The sequence below is a fragment of the Anoplolepis gracilipes genome, chromosome 16 (genome assembly GCF_047496725.1).
Source record: "Anoplolepis gracilipes chromosome 16, ASM4749672v1, whole genome shotgun sequence".
Classification (NCBI taxonomy): domain Eukaryota; kingdom Metazoa; phylum Arthropoda; class Insecta; order Hymenoptera; family Formicidae; genus Anoplolepis; species Anoplolepis gracilipes.
This window is the reverse complement of record NC_132985.1, coordinates 6,093,830-6,116,589: the sequence shown is the minus strand read 5'-3', so window position 1 is coordinate 6,116,589 and position 22,760 is coordinate 6,093,830. Positions and strand designations below refer to the sequence as shown.

At 28.2% G+C, this 22,760-nt stretch overlaps 3 protein-coding genes across 6 annotated transcripts; 2 read left to right on the top strand and 1 right to left on the bottom strand.

The window, feature by feature from the left end:
• Positions 1-169: 169 nt before the first annotated feature.
• On the bottom strand, positions 170-4,722 carry LOC140674348 (protein takeout). Of its 3 annotated transcripts, none has more exons than XM_072907785.1 (6): positions 4,544-4,722; positions 3,641-4,221; positions 2,435-2,568; positions 1,828-2,000; positions 1,481-1,689; positions 170-1,198 (listed from the first exon to the last, which is right to left on the bottom strand). In XM_072907785.1, the coding sequence occupies exons 2-6, from the start codon at positions 3,708-3,710 to the stop codon at positions 1,047-1,049; spliced, it is 738 nt and encodes a 245-aa protein (XP_072763886.1). In that variant the 5' UTR covers positions 3,711-4,221; positions 4,544-4,722; the 3' UTR covers positions 170-1,046. The 3 variants fall into 3 exon arrangements, with proteins under 3 accessions (XP_072763886.1, XP_072763885.1, XP_072763887.1); XM_072907784.1 differs by having other exon boundaries at positions 3,641-4,095; XM_072907786.1 differs by having other exon boundaries at positions 3,641-4,070.
• A 2,929-nt stretch (positions 4,723-7,651) lies between these two features.
• On the top strand, positions 7,652-13,846 carry Jhbp16 (Juvenile hormone binding protein 16). 2 transcript variants are annotated; one of them, XM_072907789.1, is made up of 6 exons: positions 7,652-7,718; positions 8,781-8,944; positions 9,079-9,187; positions 11,270-11,532; positions 11,856-11,967; positions 12,370-13,846. In XM_072907789.1, exons 3-6 carry the CDS (start codon positions 9,127-9,129, stop codon positions 12,663-12,665), a joined length of 732 nt encoding a protein of 243 aa, XP_072763890.1. In that variant the 5' UTR covers positions 7,652-7,718; positions 8,781-8,944; positions 9,079-9,126; the 3' UTR covers positions 12,666-13,846. The 2 variants fall into 2 exon arrangements, with proteins under 2 accessions (XP_072763890.1, XP_072763891.1); XM_072907790.1 differs by lacking the exon at positions 8,781-8,944 and having other exon boundaries at positions 7,682-7,718.
• A 1,579-nt stretch (positions 13,847-15,425) lies between these two features.
• Positions 15,426-21,170, top strand: Jhbp2 (Juvenile hormone binding protein 2). The gene is made up of 4 exons (XM_072908711.1): positions 15,426-15,705; positions 17,204-17,491; positions 19,354-19,503; positions 20,230-21,170. Exons 1-4 carry the CDS (start codon positions 15,534-15,536, stop codon positions 20,379-20,381), a joined length of 762 nt encoding a protein of 253 aa, XP_072764812.1. The 5' UTR covers positions 15,426-15,533; the 3' UTR covers positions 20,382-21,170.
• The last annotated feature ends 1,590 nt before the right edge of the window (positions 21,171-22,760 follow it).

The following is a 22,760-nucleotide window of genomic DNA, read 5'->3' as shown; positions in this document are numbered from 1 at the left end:
TTGTGTTAATGCTATTTTCATTAGCAAAGTTGTTCATGTAAAGCACAGATGTAATAAATATCGAGGAAAAAGAGTGCCAAATCGACTCGACAATTTCTTTTGAACGATTTTCAACCCTCTTAAAAATTTCTTCTCTGCAATCATTTATCTTATTAGTTTTTTATTGTGGAAATATGCATATTTAATTGAATTATGGCAAATATAGTACATATATAGATAATTTAAAAGCGTATAATATTTATATGAATGGATTAAAATAATTAATCTCACGTCATATAATAATTATATATTTATACTTTATTAACAATTATATATATTATATTCCATCACAATATACCATTAATTACCATTGGCTAAGACACTATAACACCGCATTTAATACTTGACACTATAATGTAATTCGTACATATGTACCACCAAAGTTTTACTATAATCTAAGCAACAATTATGTTCTCTGTCAACATATATTATTTTTGCACCTAAAAATATTTCTCAATAAAAATTATATTCTAATCTTTGTTCATTTTATGCACACAATTTGTTTAATTACTGATTAAGTAAAATACATATATGTATTAATTTAGTACTTTAATAAAAATAATAATCAATATTTTGTTCCCAAAGTAGGGAAACAATCACATTATTATTATTACGTCATTGCGATATTTTAATTAGCATATGTAAGTAAATTTACACAGCACGCGCTGTATAAATTTTTGTCCGTTAAAATGGTGACAATTTTCTGTTAATTTGATTACTTAATTAGTTTTTTTGTAAAAAAAGTATATGAATACATAATACTATGAGAACTGTATGTTAAGTTGTCTGAAATACCAGAATGAAATCACAGTCTATTATTTTAAAATTGATCAAAATCGCGTTTTTAATTCTAAATTTAATGCCTCTTTAGGTTTCTAATTCAAATAAGTTTGATATCTTCTATTTTTTATACCGTATCGCGTTGTCCTGCGTGTTTGAGATTGATTTTTTATTTCAATGAGAGAATAATAAAACAATCGCTAATGAAGATACGTTGTAGATATGTCTTAAGACGTAAGAAATGATTCCACTGGGACGTGTCGCAGTAATTGATTGACAATTCCGGCAAAAAGCGTTGATAATTTTTTCTTCAGCTGCGGTTCCATAACTTTCAGTACCTCTTGTCCGTTTTCTCGGAGGAAGAGATTGATCGCCTCGGCTGTCAAGAAATTGGATAGGAATGAGAAGAGCACGATACAATGTGATAAAAAAAATTAAAGATTTTCGTATTTGCAAAAAGTCACAGAGAAAATAATAGAAATGATTCTAATATTTATTACGATTAAATAATTACTTAATATAAATTTCAATTAATTATTAACTAAATTATAATATAAAAATTATTTATTAGTTATCAAAAAATGTTAAAATTAATTTGGTTATATGATTTATTTTGGATACTAGAAATGAGAGAATTTATTAATATAATTTTCTTGCTTACTGAGAATTCGATTGTTTTTAAAGATCTTGCTGACTCGCATTTGCACATCTTTCACACCGAGTATTACATCGAGATTATCGACATTCAAGTATGTCTTTCCCTCTCGTGATTTCGTCGACACAGTCCCTTTGACTAGAGCTGTAGCATCGCCGAAGCGTGCGTGAAACGTGCCGTTTCCGCTTGCGGGTAAAATTATTAATACACCAGAGCTGCAAAAATTCAATTTTGATCAAGCAGAAAATCTATTCTTTTAAATGTTAGAAAAAAATAATTGTTATAATAATTATTTATATATAAAATAATGTATAAAATAATTTAGACGAGTTGTATTTTCTGAATTTATCTACCTGGAATAATGAGCGTCTAGTATAAGGGCTGGCATTCGTACAATAGCTTGGAAGGGTGAGCCAAGCTTAATATCCTCCACTGTATAGTTGCTCGCCCCTTTTACGTAAAGGTCGCGTAGCTGAATCTTATAACCGTTCGCACCACCTGTCAGAGAGAGAGTCAGCTCGTCCATCTGTTGAAATTAACGGAACATGGTAGCGAATGCGTAACGATGCAAATTGATATGGAACTTCCGCACATTGCATAGTGTAATTTATTTATCTTATTAGAATACATATAGTCTGTGACATTTAATGGCTTTCCTACTTTCAAAGTGTAAGGAAAGTATTGTGCGCGTCGCGCAATTTTAATCATATTTATATAATATATAATAAATATTTTATTATATTTGTATTTAAAGCACGCTTTTTTATAGCTTTAAAAGAACTTATTTTACAAACGTATGCAAATTTATTATTAAAAAATAATATTAAAAAATTATATATATATAAAATTATGTATAATAATTAAACAATATATAATTAAATAAATAATATAGGCAAATGCAGCCCGTCTATATAAACTCTATGTTATATTGTTTATATTGCAATTTAAGATAAAACTTACACGGAACGGTTCTACTGAAGGCAACTCGATTTCAGGTATTCCGACTCTCAAATAAGGTCGTAGGTGATCAAGAGCGTTAATCAGGCAATTTGTCAGTTTTGGATCGCTTCTGGAACATTGTTTCACATATTCCGCTGCAAAGAGAATGTGGTACATATTGATTATATTATATTTCAACATCCAAATGTGTGATTATATATACATTTCATTATCCAAGACAGAAAAATAAATATGAATTTTTTAAATTGCATTTTCTTGCGCTTTCTATCTAAAGCAGGAGAAATTTGAATAGTTCTACAACAAGTAAAAGCGTCGAGGAACAAAAAGCATCTTAGTCGGTAGTCGTGTTAAAAGTGAAAGTATTATCTCGTGACAAGGTACACCTTCAAGAGCAACATGTTACAAATTGGTACAGAGGTCATCTAAGTATGCTAAGGGTTTTTTTTTTCTTTTTAACAAGATTCTTGCGAGATTTTGCATTTAAATCACTCAGCATATCCTTGGGGTACATAAATGAAAAAATTACACAAACGGAAATGTATACGATAAGTACTTACATTTATATATATGCGTGTATTACTCATTATATTTTCTCGAGTGTTGCATTCTACATTTTTTTAATGTAATACACTTGAAAATGGAAATGGACGAAGCTTAATTATATTGTCAATTTTTTAACAATAATTATATATTTATTATAATAGTGTGAACTAGATACACATTTTATATCTGCCTACTAACTTTGAATGTACTTGACTAACAACATTGCAGCGGAAATGAAGATCCGGCCTTTATGACAATCCGATGTGATTGCGTGCAGGAAACTGCACTCGTAATTTAACTTTAAATTGTTGCTTTATTTATATAAAAAAAAGTATATTTTATAATATATAAAACAATCTTTTTTTCAACTATTTTTCTTGAAATTGTAAGTTACATGCTGTGCCTCTTAAACGTTTTCATAGAACATCACTCTCAGACTAATTAGTCATCGTTATCAGGCACACTTTCCCGACATACAACCAAAAATTTTTTTTACCAATGACTAATTACAATAAGTCGTATTATGTCATTTATGTCACTTAGGGTCAAACGCGATTGCTTGGCGATAATTATTCAAATTCAAATTCTATGGAGATTTAACGACTTATTGAATCGGAGGCATTAATGTGTTAAATTTGCAAGGAATATTTTTCGATTACTCACGGATTGAATCAGAGGATTGAGCTACTGCGTAGCCGATGACAAGAAGAATGACCCACAGGCTCTTGGTCATGATTTTTTTTTTAAGGCGGCCGCGACAACGATTTCACGAAAGTTTCGATTATCAAGAGACTGTGAAATCCCGATGATTCCACCGTAAAATCCGTCTTCTATCTTTCTAACAGCAAACTGGATCTTGTCGGCGCGAGGAGATCACCAGGTTCGACGACGATGAGTTCGACTAAAGACTCTCCGCGATAAACGACTCTGTTAGAGCAAGACTGACTATGCAAGAGAGGGCATTGACAGATGGCAGATCTCGCTGTACTCGCGGATACTTTCACTAACTGCAATATGCACCTGCGCCTTCTTCGTCGGCTGCAACGGCAGACGAGTCTTACACGGATTGCGGAGTCGGTTGGACGTAAGTGTCCTAGCCAGAGGACACGTAATGATGTCTACAAGTCCGTGTATAATAAAATTAATAAATCATCGCGAGCCGCATAATAAAAAGTTGACTGCACTTTTATGACAAAAACCAATTGGCGGCAAAGATAAAATGACGTTTGTATCTCGTTGTGTCACTAAATGAGAAATACTTAATATATCTATTCAAAGATATATTTAGGTGCTTTCCATTTAGCGACACAAGTCAAAACAAGCCCCATCTTGTCTTTTTTCAATATCCAGTAACAACAAAGATAAAATGACGTTTGTGCCACTAAAAACACCTAATATATTTATTTAAAAATACATTGGGTGTTTTCCATTTAGTGACACAAATAGACACAAGCGTCATCTTATCTTTGTTGTCACTGGATATTCAAAAGAAGACAAGATGGTGCTTCGACTTGTGTCACTAAATGGAAAGCATCCAAAATAGATGACATATTTTAATATACTTACATGAGCGAGAAGCTAATAAATAAGATAAAAAGATTAAATATGACGTTTACACTTATTGTCAGATGTATGTATATACACAGTTAGAAAATTTGTGTTAAATTTAACACAAATCGCATGTTTACACAAACGGTGCACAAAAATTTTTTTGTTAATTTAACATATTAGGCATATGTTAAATAATAACATTAATTGTACTTTAATATAAAAATAAATATAAATTTTATAGTTTGACATAATTTTTGTGTGAATATTTAACGAGAAAATAATGTTAAAGTAACATGTTATATATGTTACATTATTATTACGTTAAGGTAACATGTTATATAGTATGTTACGTAGTAATGATTTTAACCTTTCAGAAATGTTGAAAAATTTTTTGTTATTTGTTATAAATATGTTATATATAATGTTATAATTAAAAATTTTTTACAATTACATTGATTGTTCCAGGACCAGAGAAATTTTAACGACAGATTCTGTGAAATATTTTAAAGAAGTAAAATATAAAAATGTCGATGTTACAGTAGGAAATTTTAATTACTTCTTGTTTTACAAGTATTCTTTTTCAATTTACAAATACCTTTAAAATTAATACGAAAATTTTAATGCTATTTGTATATAAAACGAAAAAGAATACTGATGTAAAATCAAAAGAGGTTAAAACATCCTGCTATCTAGACATTTGTATATATGTATTATAATATTTCCTTTAAAATATTCCACAAAATCTCTGTCATTCTATTGGCCCTGGAATAACCTTTATGGAATTGTAAAAAATTTTTAATACGTTATAACATTTATAAAAAATAACAATTATTAAAAAATTTCGCTTGATCTGAAACATCCTATATAAAAATGATTATAATAATAATAATAATATAGGATTGTACGTTCATTGTACATTCTGTATATAACATGTGATATCTTATATAATTATGATTGGTTTTATAAATAATATAATGATTAATAATAATAATTATGCTTGATAAAATATAACAGATTTTGGCAATAATTTTGAATACACTGCTGACATTTGTGAGACACACTCGTCCAGACACGTCAAAATCACGTTGAGACACTGACGATATTAACAGTGACTCTTGTATTAGTGACTCTTATGTAGAATAAATTCAACACTTTTTTTCTGTAAATTTTAACAGATAAATTCTGTCACTAATAATTCAAAACATGTTTATAATGTAAAATTAAAAATACATGCACATTGTGTTATTTTTACATTCTTTTTCAGCTATTTTAATAATTGAACAGTTGAATCAACAGAGCAGCAATATGTTAAATTAACAAGCAAATGTGTGTTAAATTTTAATATAAATATTTTAACCAGCAAATTTTTAACAAGAAAACATAAATTTTCCAACTGTGTATCTAATATATAAATTAATATTTATATAGAGTTTTACGATAAATATATAATTTTAATAAATTCTGTAAAATTTATTATAGCTTTCTATTTTTACTTTTTTATATTAATTTATTACATTTTATTTCTGTTTGACAAGTTATAAAAAATACCACTCACTTCTCTCTAGTAATGTTTTGAGAAACTAAATACGAGAGAAGGAATCTTTGTTTATAAATCAAGTTTTAAAATTTGTATAAATTATCTAATACTATTCACTTATCATTAACATATTATTTATATAAATATATAGATATTATCAACGTATTCTACTGCTATATATGATATTTTTATTATAAATAATTTTATTTTAATTTTAGAAGAAATTTGCTTGCCATACACTTGTTTCTTCCATAGAAATTATTTTTTAAAGAAAATTAGCGAGAATTGTATAAGTTAATTTTATTCATCTTTTTCATTTCGACTAAATAGATGATACTAGATTTTCAACTAAATTTGCGAAACTATGAAGTTTTATGAGGCAAGATTATGGTTTTGTACGCAATGTAAACAACACGTGTCCATGATGATAAAGCGCATTTGTGTGTAGCAGCATCTCCTTATAATTACGTAACAAGTCATTTGCATTTGACTGTAATTAAGCTAATTTTGTTGGGCAATAGAATTTCGATAGAATGAACACAAATTCTATTAATAAGTTTGTTATTACAGATATTTATCATCAAAATTGTCTCTCTAAAATTATATTAATATTCCAATAGTAATATTAAAATACTATTAGAAAAATATATTAGGAATTTTAGAAATTATTATATTATTATAAAAAATCATTTTCAGTCAAACATATAATTTTAAAAATAAGTTTTGTAGAAAAATTTGTTAGTTTTTAATTTTTTATATTTATTTAATTTTATTCTGTTTAAGAAATTATAAAAAATATTATTTAACAAATTAAAAAATATTATTTATTCCTCTGTAATAATGTTATAAGAAAATAAGATAGATAAAATGGTAATATAAAATGATATGAGTTATTGAATTATGAATGTATAATTAATTATTTATGTCCAAAAGGTCAAGGTAACTCGCTTTTCACGCATAAAAAAATAACTTAAAATTTTTTACAAATCTTGATTGTCAGTAAAAATGAATAATATTTAAATACAAACAGTGATCATAACATGTGTAATTAAAAATATATAATATATATATTTTATAATATAGTATAAGTAGTAGTATAGTAAAAATTTTTAATTTTTATTTTAAATAAAAAAATGTTTTAAAGCTTTTTAGTAAATTAAAAAGGCATATAGAGAAGTACTAAAAACTTTTAATTTTTATTTTAAATAAAAAAATGTTTTAAAGTTTTTTGGTAAAGCAAAATAAGAATAATTTAAAAAACCTATTTATATCATAGAACAATTTTTAGATATTAAATGTTTCAACTTTTTTTTTAAATAATTATTTATTTAAAAGAATTTTAGATTATTTTTATTATTTTTATCTAGAAATATATTTTCACGATACTGAAAAAGATATGCAACTTGTGAAAATTGTGCAAATACTATTCGTATGCTTGCACATATAATGTCTGTAGAAGAGAATTTCGCGACCAACTCAACGAAAAGTACAATGCTCCCTGGAGACGAGTATTCCTCTTTTCCATCGTTTTATATTTTTCAAGGACGCATTTATTTGCTTCATATCAGGTTGGACAAGAGCTTCAAGCAAGGTATTATCAAGTCGTCTGTTGCCGGATTGACATCTTCAAGTCTTCGTTCCTGTCGTTCAAAGGTAAGGAAACAGCGACAGAGCTAAAAATTCACAATATTTAGGCAATTTAACATCTAAATTATTCAAAATAATTATTAAATAATTCAAACTAATTATTAAAAATTATATTCGAGTCAGGATAATTCGCATAATCCTTATTTTAATATTTTAAGGATTGACGAGATTGAGATTGTCGGAATTAAATTTAATTATTCGGGGATTAAACTCTCCATAAATAAAATTATAATTAATTGCACTATATATATAGTTCAATTAATATATATATATATATATATATATATCTTCTTTGTTTAAAAATAAATATTTATTTAAAATTTCCAGTATAATAAACGGAACATTTTCGTTTCAAATGATTTCTGAAGACTTAAATTATTCAGAGAATAGTAGCCAAATGTTAGAAAATTTAAATTATACATTTGCAGCTTTAATGACAAACTTTTATATTTATTAAAATAGGAGAATGTGGTAAAGGCATTAAAGGAGTCGTTTTTTATATAAGTCATAACATTGAGAAAATTTAATATATCTTAAAAAATAATAATGTGATGGTTTACAATTAAAAATGGTGGTCGGTACGTATTTTATCGTAGATGTGGTCACAGTGGTAAAAAGCAAATAAAATATATATAATGGATTGGTTATATTAAATTTTCTCAATGTTATGATTTATATAAAAAACGGCTCCTTTAATGCCTTTACCACATTCTCCTATTTTAATTTTTATACGAGCCTTTGACATTCTTATTTCATATTTATATTTAGAAAAAGTGTAAATAATTGTAATATATAAACCTTTTCTACCGTCATTTGAAATTTAATTTATATTCACGCGAAATCAATTTATAAACTAAATAAGGTTTGATTTAATCAAATTTAATTAAATCTCATTTGCAACTTAGACATGCAAAATATTTGAATTTTATTTTATAATACATGAAAGACTGCATTTATAGTCGTCTGAGAATGATTTTAACCACGAACTATCAGCAATGTATAATGTTAGGTAATGATGTAACGTTAGATAATCCGCTACATAAGACTCGTTTTCTCTCCTTCTAATAGTATATTGGCGCGCAAGAGATTGGTCCAAATTCCAAAACTCGGAGCAAGGGGGAAGATCGCTTACGCGAATAGACTGCCATTTCCCCTTGAAACCTGTCCATCCCCTCGATGTTTACTTCAACTTCAATTACGTAAAAACTTTACCAAAATTTTATAACTCAGAGGTAGTTCGCCAAACCTTTTTCTCAGTTATATCGTGGACGGTGAAAGTACAAGGATCGCGCGTTCCTCGTCCGCATGAGTACTTCAAATGAATCGTGAATATATCTATCGTGGATGATCATTTTGCGTGCTTCAGATTTATCGAAAAGAAAGAAGAAGGAGAGAGAAAAGCACAAACGGAAAGATGCTAAGAACTCTGTTGATCGCGCTGCTATTTTACTCCTCGGCTACGGCTCTTGATTTCGGTGAGTATGTCTGATTGTGATGTTAATTATACCGCACATGTGTGGAGGAATTTCAACTAATTGGATTTTTATGCTTGATATTGTCGAGCAGAAATGTGAAATTCATAAATTTATAATTGACGTAAGCGCTAAACAAGTTTGAAAGATTCGATGTACTACTCTCTCATAATCTCGAGCCCCTTTAAATTTCTTCCGGCTACCGAAACTTTCATAACCACTTAAATATATACAAGAGTCATGATCATGATTAAGTATTTTTGAAATTACACAGCGGACGAAAAGAGTCGACACATAATATTACTTTCACTGAAGAATTAAAGATATAAATAATCAGTTTACTAATCGATTCTAAATACAAGATTGTAAAATCGAAACGCATTTTATTGTTGTCTCTTTTTCGCGAAGCCGGTTTTAATCTATGCATTTTTTTTGCGAAGAGTGTGCCGATAGTTTGAATGTGAAGAGGTCAGTAGTTACGTAATTTTGTTGCTTGCTGAAAGAGTTTGATAATCAATTTCTCTTGAAAGAATATGCGAAATCTAATACATTCTAATACTTGTCTAAAATTGGTGTTATTACATTGGAATTCAATCTTGCAAACTCGATAGGCACATAATTTACAAATTTTGACATCGATATAAAATCTTTTTGGTTTTTTTTTTTTTTTTTTTAAAGTAAATTGATTATAAGCTAAAATTTTCAAAAGTTACATAAATTTTCTAGCCTTTTTGAATTCTTAAAAAAGGAAGGAAAATCGAGAGAGGAAAAAAATAATATTCAACTAACAGCATCATCGTAGTTACAATTTATTTTTTACGTGACATATTGATTAATAATGTTATTGAAATAATAAAATAAATTTTAATTATTATAATGTTGATTCAAATTATATTTTCAGGGTAAAAATAAATGATATGAAGCACATATAGGGTGTGTTGTTATTAAGTTATCTTTGTTTATAAAAATATGAGAAAGTGGCAAATAAAACAATTATTTAATGTATTTCTTAGTGGTTTAATAATTTAATTAATATTAAAATTTATTTAAATATTATTTATTGTGTTTAAAGCGGTATGTATATAAAACATGAGAAATGAATTAAAGAAGAGTCAAAAAGATAAGTCAACGTGAAATAGAAAAAAATTGTTCTTATACTAATATATTATATAATGATATTATCTTATAACGAAGTACAGAATTCATGATTAAAATCTTCTCAAGGAACGCATTGTACTGTCATGTGGAAGATGCACAAAAATTAGAATTGTTGGAAGTGAAAGTCACATTATTTGTGATTGCATATGTGCATTGAATGTTAATTGACGCATTTTCGTAATAATCCGTAAATATAGCATGTAGTTACTAATTTGATTTAGTCATTATGAATATTTTACACAATTTAGCGTTCCTTTTTTTTTTGTTTTAATTATAATAAAAATGAAAAATATATTTTGATCTAATATATATAAAATAAATTAAATATAGAAAAATTTATAACACATTAATTAATACATATTATTTCTTTTCTTTGCATATGACTTATACTAATTGTAAGGTAAAAGAGTATCAACAGATAAAGCAAAAAAGTGTGAAGCATGTTAAAAAATTATTATTATAAACATTATAATAGAAATTTTGTATTAATATTAATTTTACAAAAAAAATGTTTAATTAAGAGTAAATTATGTTATATCAATGAATAGTAGGTATTCTATAAAAACTAACTCATTAATACTTTTAAATACATTAGTATATATTAATTAGCATAAAAAATAAAACAATTATTGATTGAAATATAATAAGTATAAAAAGATTATTGAACGCTTCAGAATTATTCTAATTTCAAAATTGATTTATGAAATATATTATAGTTACTAAAATACAAGCTTAAATTCAATTTTGGATCGATTAATTTTAAAATTTTTTATGATAAATAAGTATAGTTTATCTTTTAGTATTACATATTTCCAAATAATTAATCAACTTACGAATTTTTTTTATGTATAACGTTTTTTTTCTCGTAATGTATTTATTTATGCGCTAAGTCAATGACTGTCGTGTGTGTGTGTGTGTTTTTTTTAGAGGAAGCCTTTAAAAACTGTCGTGTCGACAAATTGGGTTTTGATGCCTGCGTGCGAGAGGGATTAAATTCAATTCGGCCTTATTTCAAAACCGGTCTGCCGAAATACAATGTGCTTCCATTTGATCCATTTTTTGCCAAAGAGATAACCGCCACGAGGGGAGTTCCGAATTTCGGTTTTACCCTGACTCTCCGAAATGTCACCGAAACCGGATGGTCCACCAGTAAAGTAACAAAATTCATCTCCGAATTGAGAAATTACAAGGTACATACATGCGCTCTATTCAAACGATGTAATTACACGCTTGCGATGTAATATATAATTTTATTATATCGTGTGTTGCTCGCTGAATAGTTTCTTTCAGATACATTCTGATTTAACATATGTATCCTATACTTTATGTTAAAGTTAAGAATATATAATTTATTCAGGATTGTAATTAGCATAATTATTAATATTTGTTTTATTTTTCGTATGCATTGTAAATATTTGTATTTACATGATTTATTTTTATTTAAAAATTTAGACAAAAATAATGACATGGCGTGACAAATTAACTAAATCATTTTAATTATTTCATTAATTAGATTGTGTACACGCAAAGCTTCCCGAAAAAAGAGCTGACTGGCAATTATGAATTTAAAGGCGCCTTATTCAGTTCGAGTATAACGAACAAAGGAAAATTCACGCTGGCCTTGTGTAAGTGTGCTATTAGGAAATTTATTTCAAATACATGTGTGAAAGTTCCCATACAATAAAATCTCATAGTGAATATAGCTAATTGTAAGTTTCGAATATTTCGAGCAATTTTAATCAATTATGTGAAAGCGCGAATATTCAATTTAAAAGTGACTAGAAAGTCGTTTTCTGATCTTTTGCCGTAGCCATATTTGGCATGTTTTACTACCAGTTACTATTGAGCCAGGATTAATGGCACGCGAAAAAACCTAATCTGTTTCAATGCAAGAAAAATGATTACGCGACTTTTTGCCGCGGCCGACGCCGCGATGTGATCCATTATGGCTGCACTATAGGATTAGAAGAGAGGTGCATTAAAATGATTTTCTATTTCATGGTATGGTGTTTCTTTCCCTCTCGCAGACGACCTAATACAAACTACCACCGTGACTAGATTACCGGGACAAAAATTGCGGGCCCAAATGGACGTTGAGACCATCAGAGATCTAGAACTTCACGTCACGAATCTTCTGTTCGGCAAGGAATTTCTCGAAAATATCCTCGACAAAATAATCAACAACACCTGGCAACCGAGTTTCGTGGTAACGAGGCGTTTAATTAACGAACTCGTCTCCACCGCTTTTACGGAAATCTTCGATAATTCCTTCCGCAATTTTCCCTTCGAACAGATTTTCAAATCGAACCAAACCATAAGTTGAATCAATTATTACAAGTGAACTGCAATTGAATAAATAAAGGGATATACCTCTTATTAATAAATATTAATAATATTATTAATTATCTGCCATTAATACATTATTATAATTAATTATTATAATTATAATTGTTATAATTAATATACTAAACAAGTGAATAAAAAGTATTTATCGATTCGGAAAATAATGTCAAATCACTGTGAGAAAACGGAATCCATTATAATAAATTATGCACAATTTTTTGTGAAAGTCTTTGCAATTTGTGTATTTTCGTGAAATTTTGCGCTGTCCTCGGTCTGAGTTTACATAATCGCACGTTTTCACTATACATATAAAAACGATTCAGCGGTTATAAGAACGTAAGCATATGTTAAAGTTAATATTATAGATTCTTTCCTTTTTTATTTACATATTACACTATTGTGGAATAATTTTCGACTCTACTCATTAATTCGGTATACATCGAGTCTTACATGTTATAATTATGTCTTCCGCCAAGTGCTATGTGGAATGTTAAGCATCTTGATCGCGGAGTACATTTCTTTTTTGTCTGATCCATTAGCTGTTTGCCTTGAGAAACCGCGGTCAAAGACCGGGCATTCTCGTGGAACATGAGAATATCGCATCATGGCACTTTAATATTAAATCGAAATACATTATGCGGAATAGATTTATTTTTAGAAGGTAATAATGTTAATTTTCCACCGGCAGGCAAGTTTTTATATTTATATCCCGCATGTTTGTATTCTCGACCTTCAGTCTTATGTCAGTTCCCGACCTTAAGTCACATGTCTGATTTAATAAACATGTAATACACACACACACATTCTCTTCTTTTTTCTCTTTAGCGATATTTATTAAGAAACGATACGAAATACACTCCGTGAGTGAAAAAATTAATAAATAAGTTATAAATTGTAAATTCAATCTAAAAAGAAATTTATATTATTGCTAAAAGGAATTTTAGAATTATTTTAATCACTCTCTAAGTTTCTTCTTTCTTGGAAAGTGTAGCAATTTTTTATTTTAATTTATATTAAAAAGCAAGAAAAGTAACTGTAGATTCAGAAGAGCCACACCTGCTCATATACTAGGATTAAGGAAGTGCAATAATAAGTATAATAAATTGTATACGACAAGTAATTTTTAAGTAATATAAGTAATTAAGGAAAAATGTATTAAAATAAAAAAAAAATATATATATATATATATATTATTACAAGTTTCATAGCATGCTTGACCGAAAGCAGTTTCTTGCAAGGAATTTAATTAATTAATTTTTGTCTGTAATTGGCATTTAATAAATAAAATTCTAAAATTTCACAAGACTTGGCATTTTCGTAAATTGTTATTATTTCTTCAAACCTGGGTGAAATTACGTTATCCGGAATCATCTGCCAAGTACTTACGGTCTCTCTTGATTTTGTTTTTCCCTCACGTCTAAACGCAGGAAATCCGACCGGCGTCGATCTTCCGCGAACATGTGCGCGAGCAAATCAGAAACGTGACTCAAAACGAACGTGACCGAGGCGATTAACGGTGTTTAACACTCTCTTACTCCTCTTTCGGTTCTTCTATGACGTCCACTCTGACGTCCACCCAGACGGCTTTCTTTCCTCCATATTCGTCGTACATTTTCATTAGCAATCATCAATATATATCGGCGGGTTATGGGATGACCCATTTCCGCTTTTATTATCCGATCGGATTTTGATTGTTTACGGTACTTGAATTGCACAATTTAATTGATCAGTCACACAGATTGTGTCAACAGATTGTACTCGATTTGGTGCACGCGATGCACATAATTATTATTTGATTCGCTAATTATTAAAAGTGGAGAAAACCGCTTTTTCGCTGTCTTTTCCAATCGTTAAATCCGTACCACTTTAATGTTATTAGAAAAAAAAAGAAAGTTAAACAAACACACGGGTAATTATTGGGAAAGTAAGCGCCGATATATTAAATTAATCAATGTGTTCCTTCGTCTCCTTCGACGAATATCTTGGATGATATATCTCTGTCATGGAGATGGAGATATATCATGGCTTCGAGATGGAGCAAACTCATTAAGGAATTTTAAGAGCGCGTCGGTTGCTATGGTTAATTTAAAATCATTATCCTAATAAAAGTTATAAACAGCCTTCTATGAAATTTGCGTAGCTTCCTTTACTTTTTGCATTTAGGAAAGTTGCGCGGCAAAACTTACATCGATGATGTGATCCATTCTATATCGAATCTATAAAAGCAATTTAGCTGAAATTCATTTACATGAATATGATAAAAATTTAAAATAAAAATAATATATTTTAATTAATTTCAATAAATTATCTTTAATAATCTTTTAAGATAAAAAAAAGTAATAAAGTTTGAATTACAATTTTACAAAAACCCAGATGACAGTTAATAAGATGATAAAATAAGAGAAATTCTTATATAAAAAAATTGTAAAAAGGAATAAAAATATTCTTTTTCTATTATTAACTTTCACTTAAGAATTACAGAATCTTGGAAACCTCCTCTCTCTTCTTCTCTTGTACATCGTTAGCAGTTTTCAATTTCTTTTGCACCCAAACATATACATTATGCAGCCAAAAGACACGTCAAAGAGTCCGCCGACTCACTCGGTACCCTGTTCGTTGCGACTCGAGCCTCTTCTCTTCTTCTTCTTCTTCTTCTTCTTCTTCTTCTTCGGGATCGGTATAGCGGGGGGCAATGTCAAGGTAGCCTATAAGTCCTGGCGAACCCCTGCCAGCCGATCATTCTTCGTCGAGAAATCCGGTCAGGTCGCGCAGTCCGTTGGCAGACGACAAACCTGAGAGACAGAAAGAAAGAAGAAAGCATTGGCCGTCTCTCTTCTTGGACGAAGAAATGAGAGGCTCTGTACTATTGTTCTACTGTTCGTGCTTGTTGCTGATCGGCGTCCAGGCCCTCGGCAAATATCGGGGCCTCGAATTTCTGGAACCGTGTTCCAGGCATGATCCAAAACTGGAAGCCTGTCTCGCAAAAACGGCCAACACACTGGTGGACCACTTCCGTCAAGGTGAGACCTCGTAAAATCCTATTTTAAATATACCTTAAAAGTTCCTTAATTTCCGTAACTATTTGTATAACTCCACGTTTTTTTTAGAACGTTGATAAGAGCTTAATTTGTAATTTAAATAAAAATACATCCGTGATATATCGTTTACGTGATTTCTTTTAATTTCGTCTTGTCAAAAATGGTGATAATTTGATGCAACCTTATTATTATGCTAAATCGATTAAACGCATAATAATAGGATTACATCAAATTATCATCATTTTTGACAAGACGAAATTAACAGATTAAAGACAGAATCACGTAAACGATACATCACGGATTTCAATCAGCTGATGTATGTATTCGCCCTTGACATGAAGGTTCGACTTTACATTTTAGCTTCTTCAAAGATCTTTGACATATCATATGAGTCATTGACTACAATAAATACGAATATCATCATAGTAAAATAAAAAATCATAAATATTGTGATTTCGTTATACAGTTTTAATATATCCGTGTTTGAGAGTTTATTTAAATTAAAAATTAAATTTCTTATCAACTTTCTTAAAAAAAAGAAAGCTATCACTAATAATGAATATATGAAGATAACATTTATTATTCGCAATTTTGCCTTGTTAGAAGTAATTTAATCAAGAATTTTGATTAATAATTTTTTTAATAAATAAGGAAAAAAGTTATGCACATTCTTTTTAATTAGAAAAATTTTACTAAAATCGAGAAAGTAAAATTGATGAATAGTCTGATGTGTCCTGACGTATTTTAGAGAATTCTACAATTTTTTATTGACTTTGTTAAATTTTAAAACATAATGCTAGTTTATGCTAATATTAATTTGATATTGATAAAATAATAAGTTTGAAGTATATGATACTTGTAGCGCATTTTTATTATATTTTACTTGTCACAGGAGTTTTGAGAAAATAATTTTTATATACTGTAGCAAATGACTTATTCTTTATGATAAATATATGACAATAACACAAACGATTTGTAAATAAACTGAAAGTCGAAAGCAGACTGAGAAAGAGACCGGTTTTATAATCACGTGGTTTTGTTAGCCACGTTAACCGAAGCAGGTTATAACGGTGAATGTTCACCCAGTGTCCTACATTCCAGTCATTTTGTATGAAGTTATGCTCCAACACTTGAAGCAATAGCTTTCTTCAAACACTCCAGTGGACGAAAAGCAATTTCAAAAAAGAAAATTTTAATGCATTTTTGATAATAAACTTCAAGCCGATTACAAAGATAATTAATAAAAAGATATTAGATTGCAATCTATTGCAATCTAATATCTCTGTCAATTGTAAAATATTCTTTATTTACTTTAATCAGAGATTTTCTCAACTGTAATAATTTTTATTAAATTTAATAATCGAATGAATATGTATCTCCAAGAAATGTCTGAAGAATTGAAATTCTGTCAAGTTTTATTGCACAAAGAAAAAAACTGACAAAACATATAATTATGTTCTGATTAATGTTGCAACTGCAGGTCTACCACAGTTGGGTTATCCAGAAGTTGAACCAATTATTCTGGACGAATTGCATATCGCACTGGGTGGTGGCCCGGACGGTTATAGGGCACAATTCAAAAATATAACTGCCAGGGGAGTTTCTGCCCTTCGAGTAATCGGTCTCAGGTCAAGATTGACCGACGACGAGGTGCAGTTGCAACTTACTTTTCATATACCAAAAATAAGAGCTGCCGCGAGGTATCGGTCCAGCGGAACTTTGATCTTGGTGCAAGCGAGTGGTGCTGGTGATTATTGGGGACAATATGGTAAGCTTGAAACAATTTATTAAAATTTAATAGAGCATATCATATGCCATTATATGATATGTTATCTAGATAGCGCACAATATTTATGATGCATTTTTACAAATATTTTTACTTTTATTTTTTTTAAATATTATAAATATATTTTATATATACAAAAAACTGTGTTTAACGCATATTATTAAAATGTCAATTAAATATTTTATATAATATTTACAGTAAGTAAAAAAATAAATATTTGTGGTAATATTTTGTAAATATTTTTCAAATCATTGATATTTGTGATAAATATTTATGATTTGTTCAATTTATATTTAATTGTAAAATTGCAAAAATATATTTAGAAAACATCGTGATAAATATTTATATAATATTCAAATAAATATTTTGTATATATTTTATAAATATTGCGTGTTGCCTGAGAAAATACTCGTATATATATATTGATACCGCGTTTCATAAAAAATACGAGGTTTATCAATCGTTGGTAAATGTTCACATTAATTTACACAGCACGGCGCACTTTCCTTTTGACACGTATTGTAAAGGGTACATTCCTAAGTAATACATGCTTTGAATTTTTTGACGCTTTCTTTTGATTCCTGAGACATGCCATTTTGAAATATTGTAAAGACATTTTTAGAACAGGAGACTTTACTCCCAATTTTCCCTCCCATTCCCAAAACTCCCAAAAATCCCCCCCCCCCAAAAAAAAAAACTTAACCTTGACATATGTTTTCAAGATCATGATCCTCAGTAACTTTCAAAAAGTTTTCATCATTAAATTACTCATTAAATTCAACTTAGAAATTTGACTTATTGTTAGACACTTCGAGGAGCTCTTCCTCTCTTTCTGCATCCCTTGTACTTAAACAAAAAGAGACCACCATAAATGTACTCTCTACAATACATATATGTTAAAATAAAAATTTAATTCATGCTGTGTGTGTTAATGTGATCATTTGCCCAATCGTTAAAAGTGTGTAATATTCTCGGAATTTCCCCGATGAATTTTGTTGACCGAGTGAAATGCCACTGGTACACGTGTGAATAACTTTCACTACTTGCGCACACACAACATTTATTGTCAATAAACTTCACTTGTCGCTATTTCGGAATATCAAACGTTTATAATTGAAGATAATAATAAATTGAATGCACACATATTCGATCAATTTTGAGTTCGTTTGTTAAATAAATATAACGAGTAATTAAAAGGTTTGACAATTAATTGGGAATTACTTATAGATAATTGACTTCTAGTGTCAAACTCCTTGTGAATAGCAACACGATTTACCAACGTGCTGCAAAAAAAATGCACATATCTGAGGACGTGTATGAGAGACAGCTTTGATATTTGCGCCTACATGTAGATAATTCGAAATACGAATATTTCATATCTCTTTTATTTACTTACTTTCTATTATTTATTTAAATAATTCCGAGAGAGAATCATATAAATATGATAAGAATATAAATATGTTAAATATAATAGAAATAATAAATATTTATTTAAATATGCTAGTTTAAAGATTGAAATAGTTCTGTAATGAAAATGATATCTTGTTATTATTTTACATACTCATTATATAAAAAATTATTACGAAAAAAGAAACTAATATTTAAATTATTTTAATTTTTTATACTAACAGTGCCGTAATTTTTATTTTATATATAATAATATTAATTTGAAAAAATACAAAAGTATTTTTTGTAAGTTCAAAAAATAAAGAAAAAAAAGCAAATGCAATAGTCGATTAATGAGTATCTGTCTGTTATGAAAGTCGATCACACAATATGATATTAATTCTGATATATGTATGTACATCTTTCATAATTCAACATTAAGAATTTTTTCTTTACAGAGGGTGTTGATGGCAAGGTTTTCATCAGGGCAAAACCGTTTTTGGTTGAGGGTCGTCGTTATCTTAGATTACAGCAACTAAAAATGGACTTTAGCGTGCGAAATATCGAGATGGGAGTCGAAAATGTGCGGGACACCAACAGCATATTACGTAAGTTGCAATTTTTTTAATTTTCAGATTGTTTCAGAAAATAAAAATATAAAAATCTTGACAATTCTAATAATACAATAATAATAAAACAATAAAATTAAATAGTATAATAAATAAAATGAAACATTTTTAAAAAAATAAAGCAATTTGAGTATTATAAAGTTAAAGAATTTAGGAAAGAAATTCGATTATTAATCAATTAAAATTAATTAAGCGAAAAAGTAGACAACAAATACAAACGAGAAATTCAGTTACTTTAAATAAATATTCAAACAAACAAAAAATGATACATATTTTGATTAAAAATTGGCCAAAAAGTTTGCACTACAAAAACTATATTTAATGAGAAAACATCCTGCATAATTGAGCATGTTTAAACTTTTTATTTTAATTTATTTTTAATTTTTAAATATTAAATATTTTTCATTCTGAAATAAGTTGTAAAGTTTTAAATCTGTCAAATGTAAAAAAGATATTCTGTGAATATAATTTGAAAGATTTAATACAAAAAGTGTACTAAATTTCAAGGCAATTCTAATAAAAGGACATAAATCTGATAAATATGTATGTAAAAAAGAGAGACAGATACTTCAAGTTTATCATGCTTAATTTTTAAATAAACAATGATAAGTAATTAATCAGAAAGATCATAGTTTTCTTTGTACCATTATACATTTGCAACTCGTATCGATCGAATTTTATGACTAATCATCACCTTTATTTTAGTGGCGGCGTTGAATTTGTTTATCAATACGAATAGTCAAGAACTTTTGAAAGAAATGAAGCCGGACCTCAGGAAAAAGCTGGTGCAGGTGATGGCGACTTTCGTGCAGAATCTTTTCGCTCAAGTTCCGTACGACGCCTGGATCGCGGATTAAACGATTAATTGCCAATATAATTGCTGAAAGCAAAAAATCGTCACCGCGTAATCGGTGCATTTTTGAATCGCGAAGCGAGGCTCTAGGCAGAGAGAGAAAAAAAAGTTCCCCCTTCGTGGAAGTTGTGCGTTATCGCCGACATAACGAAGAGATCTCTTTATAAAAAAAAAAAAAAAAAATACAACGGGAATACCGAATGACTAATAAGCACTAGAAGTAACAATTATCTTTAATATATCTGTGTGCATAATATTTCTCTCTCGAAAAAAAGTAAGAGTTCTTCAGAGATCAGCTGTACATTGCACGTACATGATACAGGGTATTTTATAAGATCGAATCTCAAGTGAATATCTTCTGAATCTGACGTTTCTTTTGTAAAAGCGTAATTATGGAAATATCCGCACAGAAAATTAATGTAAGCTTAAGCTTCAAAGAAACACATTGATAAAAGATAAAAAATATAGTCATATATACACCTGAAATTTATATATAATTTTAAATAGGACATCAATCAATCGTTTATAGTCAATACTTTGTTGTTCTTGTCATTTATGACGATTCATTATTTATGTCGTCTTTGCTTCATTAATATTGAATTAAATTAACGATTAATCACCCGAATTATTAATCGTGTTACATCATTACGTATGGTCTGTCTAAATTACTTGAATGTGTATATATAATATGTATACTTTTGTTATAATTAAACAACACGTGCAACTTTAATCAGAATAAATAAGGTTAATTAAAAAAAATTATAATTATAGATATACATATATGTTTTACGTGCAATGAGGTGTGTACATATATTTTATTAATCTTCTTTTTTTTTAATATTAAATATAAGAAAATTACAATATATGTTATTTATTAGAATAATGATTAAAGCTTTTATTTTAAAATAAATCATAATTTTAGTCTTTACTCGTCTCTTCTTTTTATTGTCAAGTTTTATTTGATGAATAATTTTAAATAATTGTTAACATTCTAATAGTATTCAAAAATCAATTTAATGAGTAACTGTTAGATTACTTGAATATAATAATCAAGCACAGAATTTATGACAATCCATCGTAGCTATTATTCTATAAAAGATCCGCTGTATATGTGTGTTAATTTGCGCAAAGGTAATTAAAAGCGTAATTCGCAATTTGATGATGCGTTTTTTCGCTTTATTTTGCGGAATTGCAACATATACATTCCACATGTATGACTGTTATACCGTGCGTAACGAGTGACAACACTATGATAAATAAATATCAACGACGAGTTCTGAACTTTTGAATAATAGCATAATTAATAAAATATATTATTACAAATTGTTGTTTTATTATTGCAAATTAATTTTTTAAATTGAGATGAAATCAAAGTTCACTAATTAAATATTATAAATGTCGAATGACCCATGTCGGCAGGCAAAGAAAATAATACGTGTAATCGTGAATAAAAATCGGTACATTTAAGTATCCATGTACATGTTTTAATTCATTATTTATTTTATAAATTATATATTATAGCATCAAGTGCGTTTAATTCTTCAAGCAAATATCAATGTTATTTTTTTATTGTATTGATGGTAATTTTTCACATGAACCTATTGCATATAATAAATAATTGCTTTAAATCTGATTAAAACAAAAGGATTAAGATAATTAGTTATGCAACAAAGCTTCAAATGAGAAAATGATATTTGTGCACAATAATTATATACATATAATATAGTCAATTATATCTGAAGTACATAATAATTATACATCATACAGTCAATTATATCTCGTCAAATTAAATCAAATTTTTTAGAAATTTCGATCCATTATATTTCGAATAGATATATTATTCTTATGTCAAGCAATAAATATTATAGGCCTTGTCATTAATACTAATTTACTTTTTTTATAAAAAAAAGTAGCAGTATCCCATGGAAAATGTATGTAAAATTGAACTTTTAGGAAATATAAAATTAAATGTTTATATCGCAAATAATATAATTGAATATTATACGAAATATCAAGTAAATTAAAAAAAATAGTCTATTTTTTTGAATATTAAAGAATACAAGCTATTTTTTAATAATAAAAATAGCATATGTGTTCAGAATAATATTAAATATTTTTATTTATAATAAGATATACTTAAAAATAATAAAAATATAATTTTTATTTTAGAATAATCATTTCAAAAATTCGAGTAGAATTAATTAAATTGATTTATAAAGAATAAAAAATCAAATAATAAAAAACAATTATTATATTTACTCTCGTGCAAAAAATTAATTATTATATAATAGTGCAAATATATGAACTACCTGACGTAAAAAAATATTCTTATATTATCTTATATTAACGTCACGTCTTAGTGATTATCACAATACCCGTGATT

What these genes read in the sequence shown, in the direction of transcription:
- LOC140674348 (XM_072907785.1), bottom strand. Translation starts at nt 3,710, where the DNA reads ATGACCAAGAGCCTGTGGGTCATTCTTCTTGTCATCGGCTACGCAGTA. An exon ending in CTAGACGCTCATTATTCCAG is followed by an intron (nt 1,690 to 1,827) that starts GTAGATAAATTC and finishes GAATTTTTGCAG; the next exon opens with CTCTGGTGTATTAATAATTT. An exon ending in TAAAAACAATCGAATTCTCA is followed by an intron (nt 1,199 to 1,480) that starts GTAAGCAAGAAA and finishes ATTTCTTGACAG; the next exon opens with CCGAGGCGATCAATCTCTTC.
- Jhbp16 (XM_072907789.1), top strand. Translation starts at nt 9,127, where the DNA reads ATGCTAAGAACTCTGTTGATCGCGCTGCTATTTTACTCCTCGGCTACG. An exon ending in CCGAATTGAGAAATTACAAG is followed by an intron (nt 11,533 to 11,855) that starts GTACATACATGC and finishes TTCATTAATTAG; the next exon opens with ATTGTGTACACGCAAAGCTT. An exon ending in AAAATTCACGCTGGCCTTGT is followed by an intron (nt 11,968 to 12,369) that starts GTAAGTGTGCTA and finishes TCCCTCTCGCAG; the next exon opens with ACGACCTAATACAAACTACC.
- Jhbp2 (XM_072908711.1), top strand. Translation starts at nt 15,534, where the DNA reads ATGAGAGGCTCTGTACTATTGTTCTACTGTTCGTGCTTGTTGCTGATC. An exon ending in GGTGGACCACTTCCGTCAAG is followed by an intron (nt 15,706 to 17,203) that starts GTGAGACCTCGT and finishes TTGCAACTGCAG; the next exon opens with GTCTACCACAGTTGGGTTAT. An exon ending in GGACACCAACAGCATATTAC is followed by an intron (nt 19,504 to 20,229) that starts GTAAGTTGCAAT and finishes CCTTTATTTTAG; the next exon opens with TGGCGGCGTTGAATTTGTTT.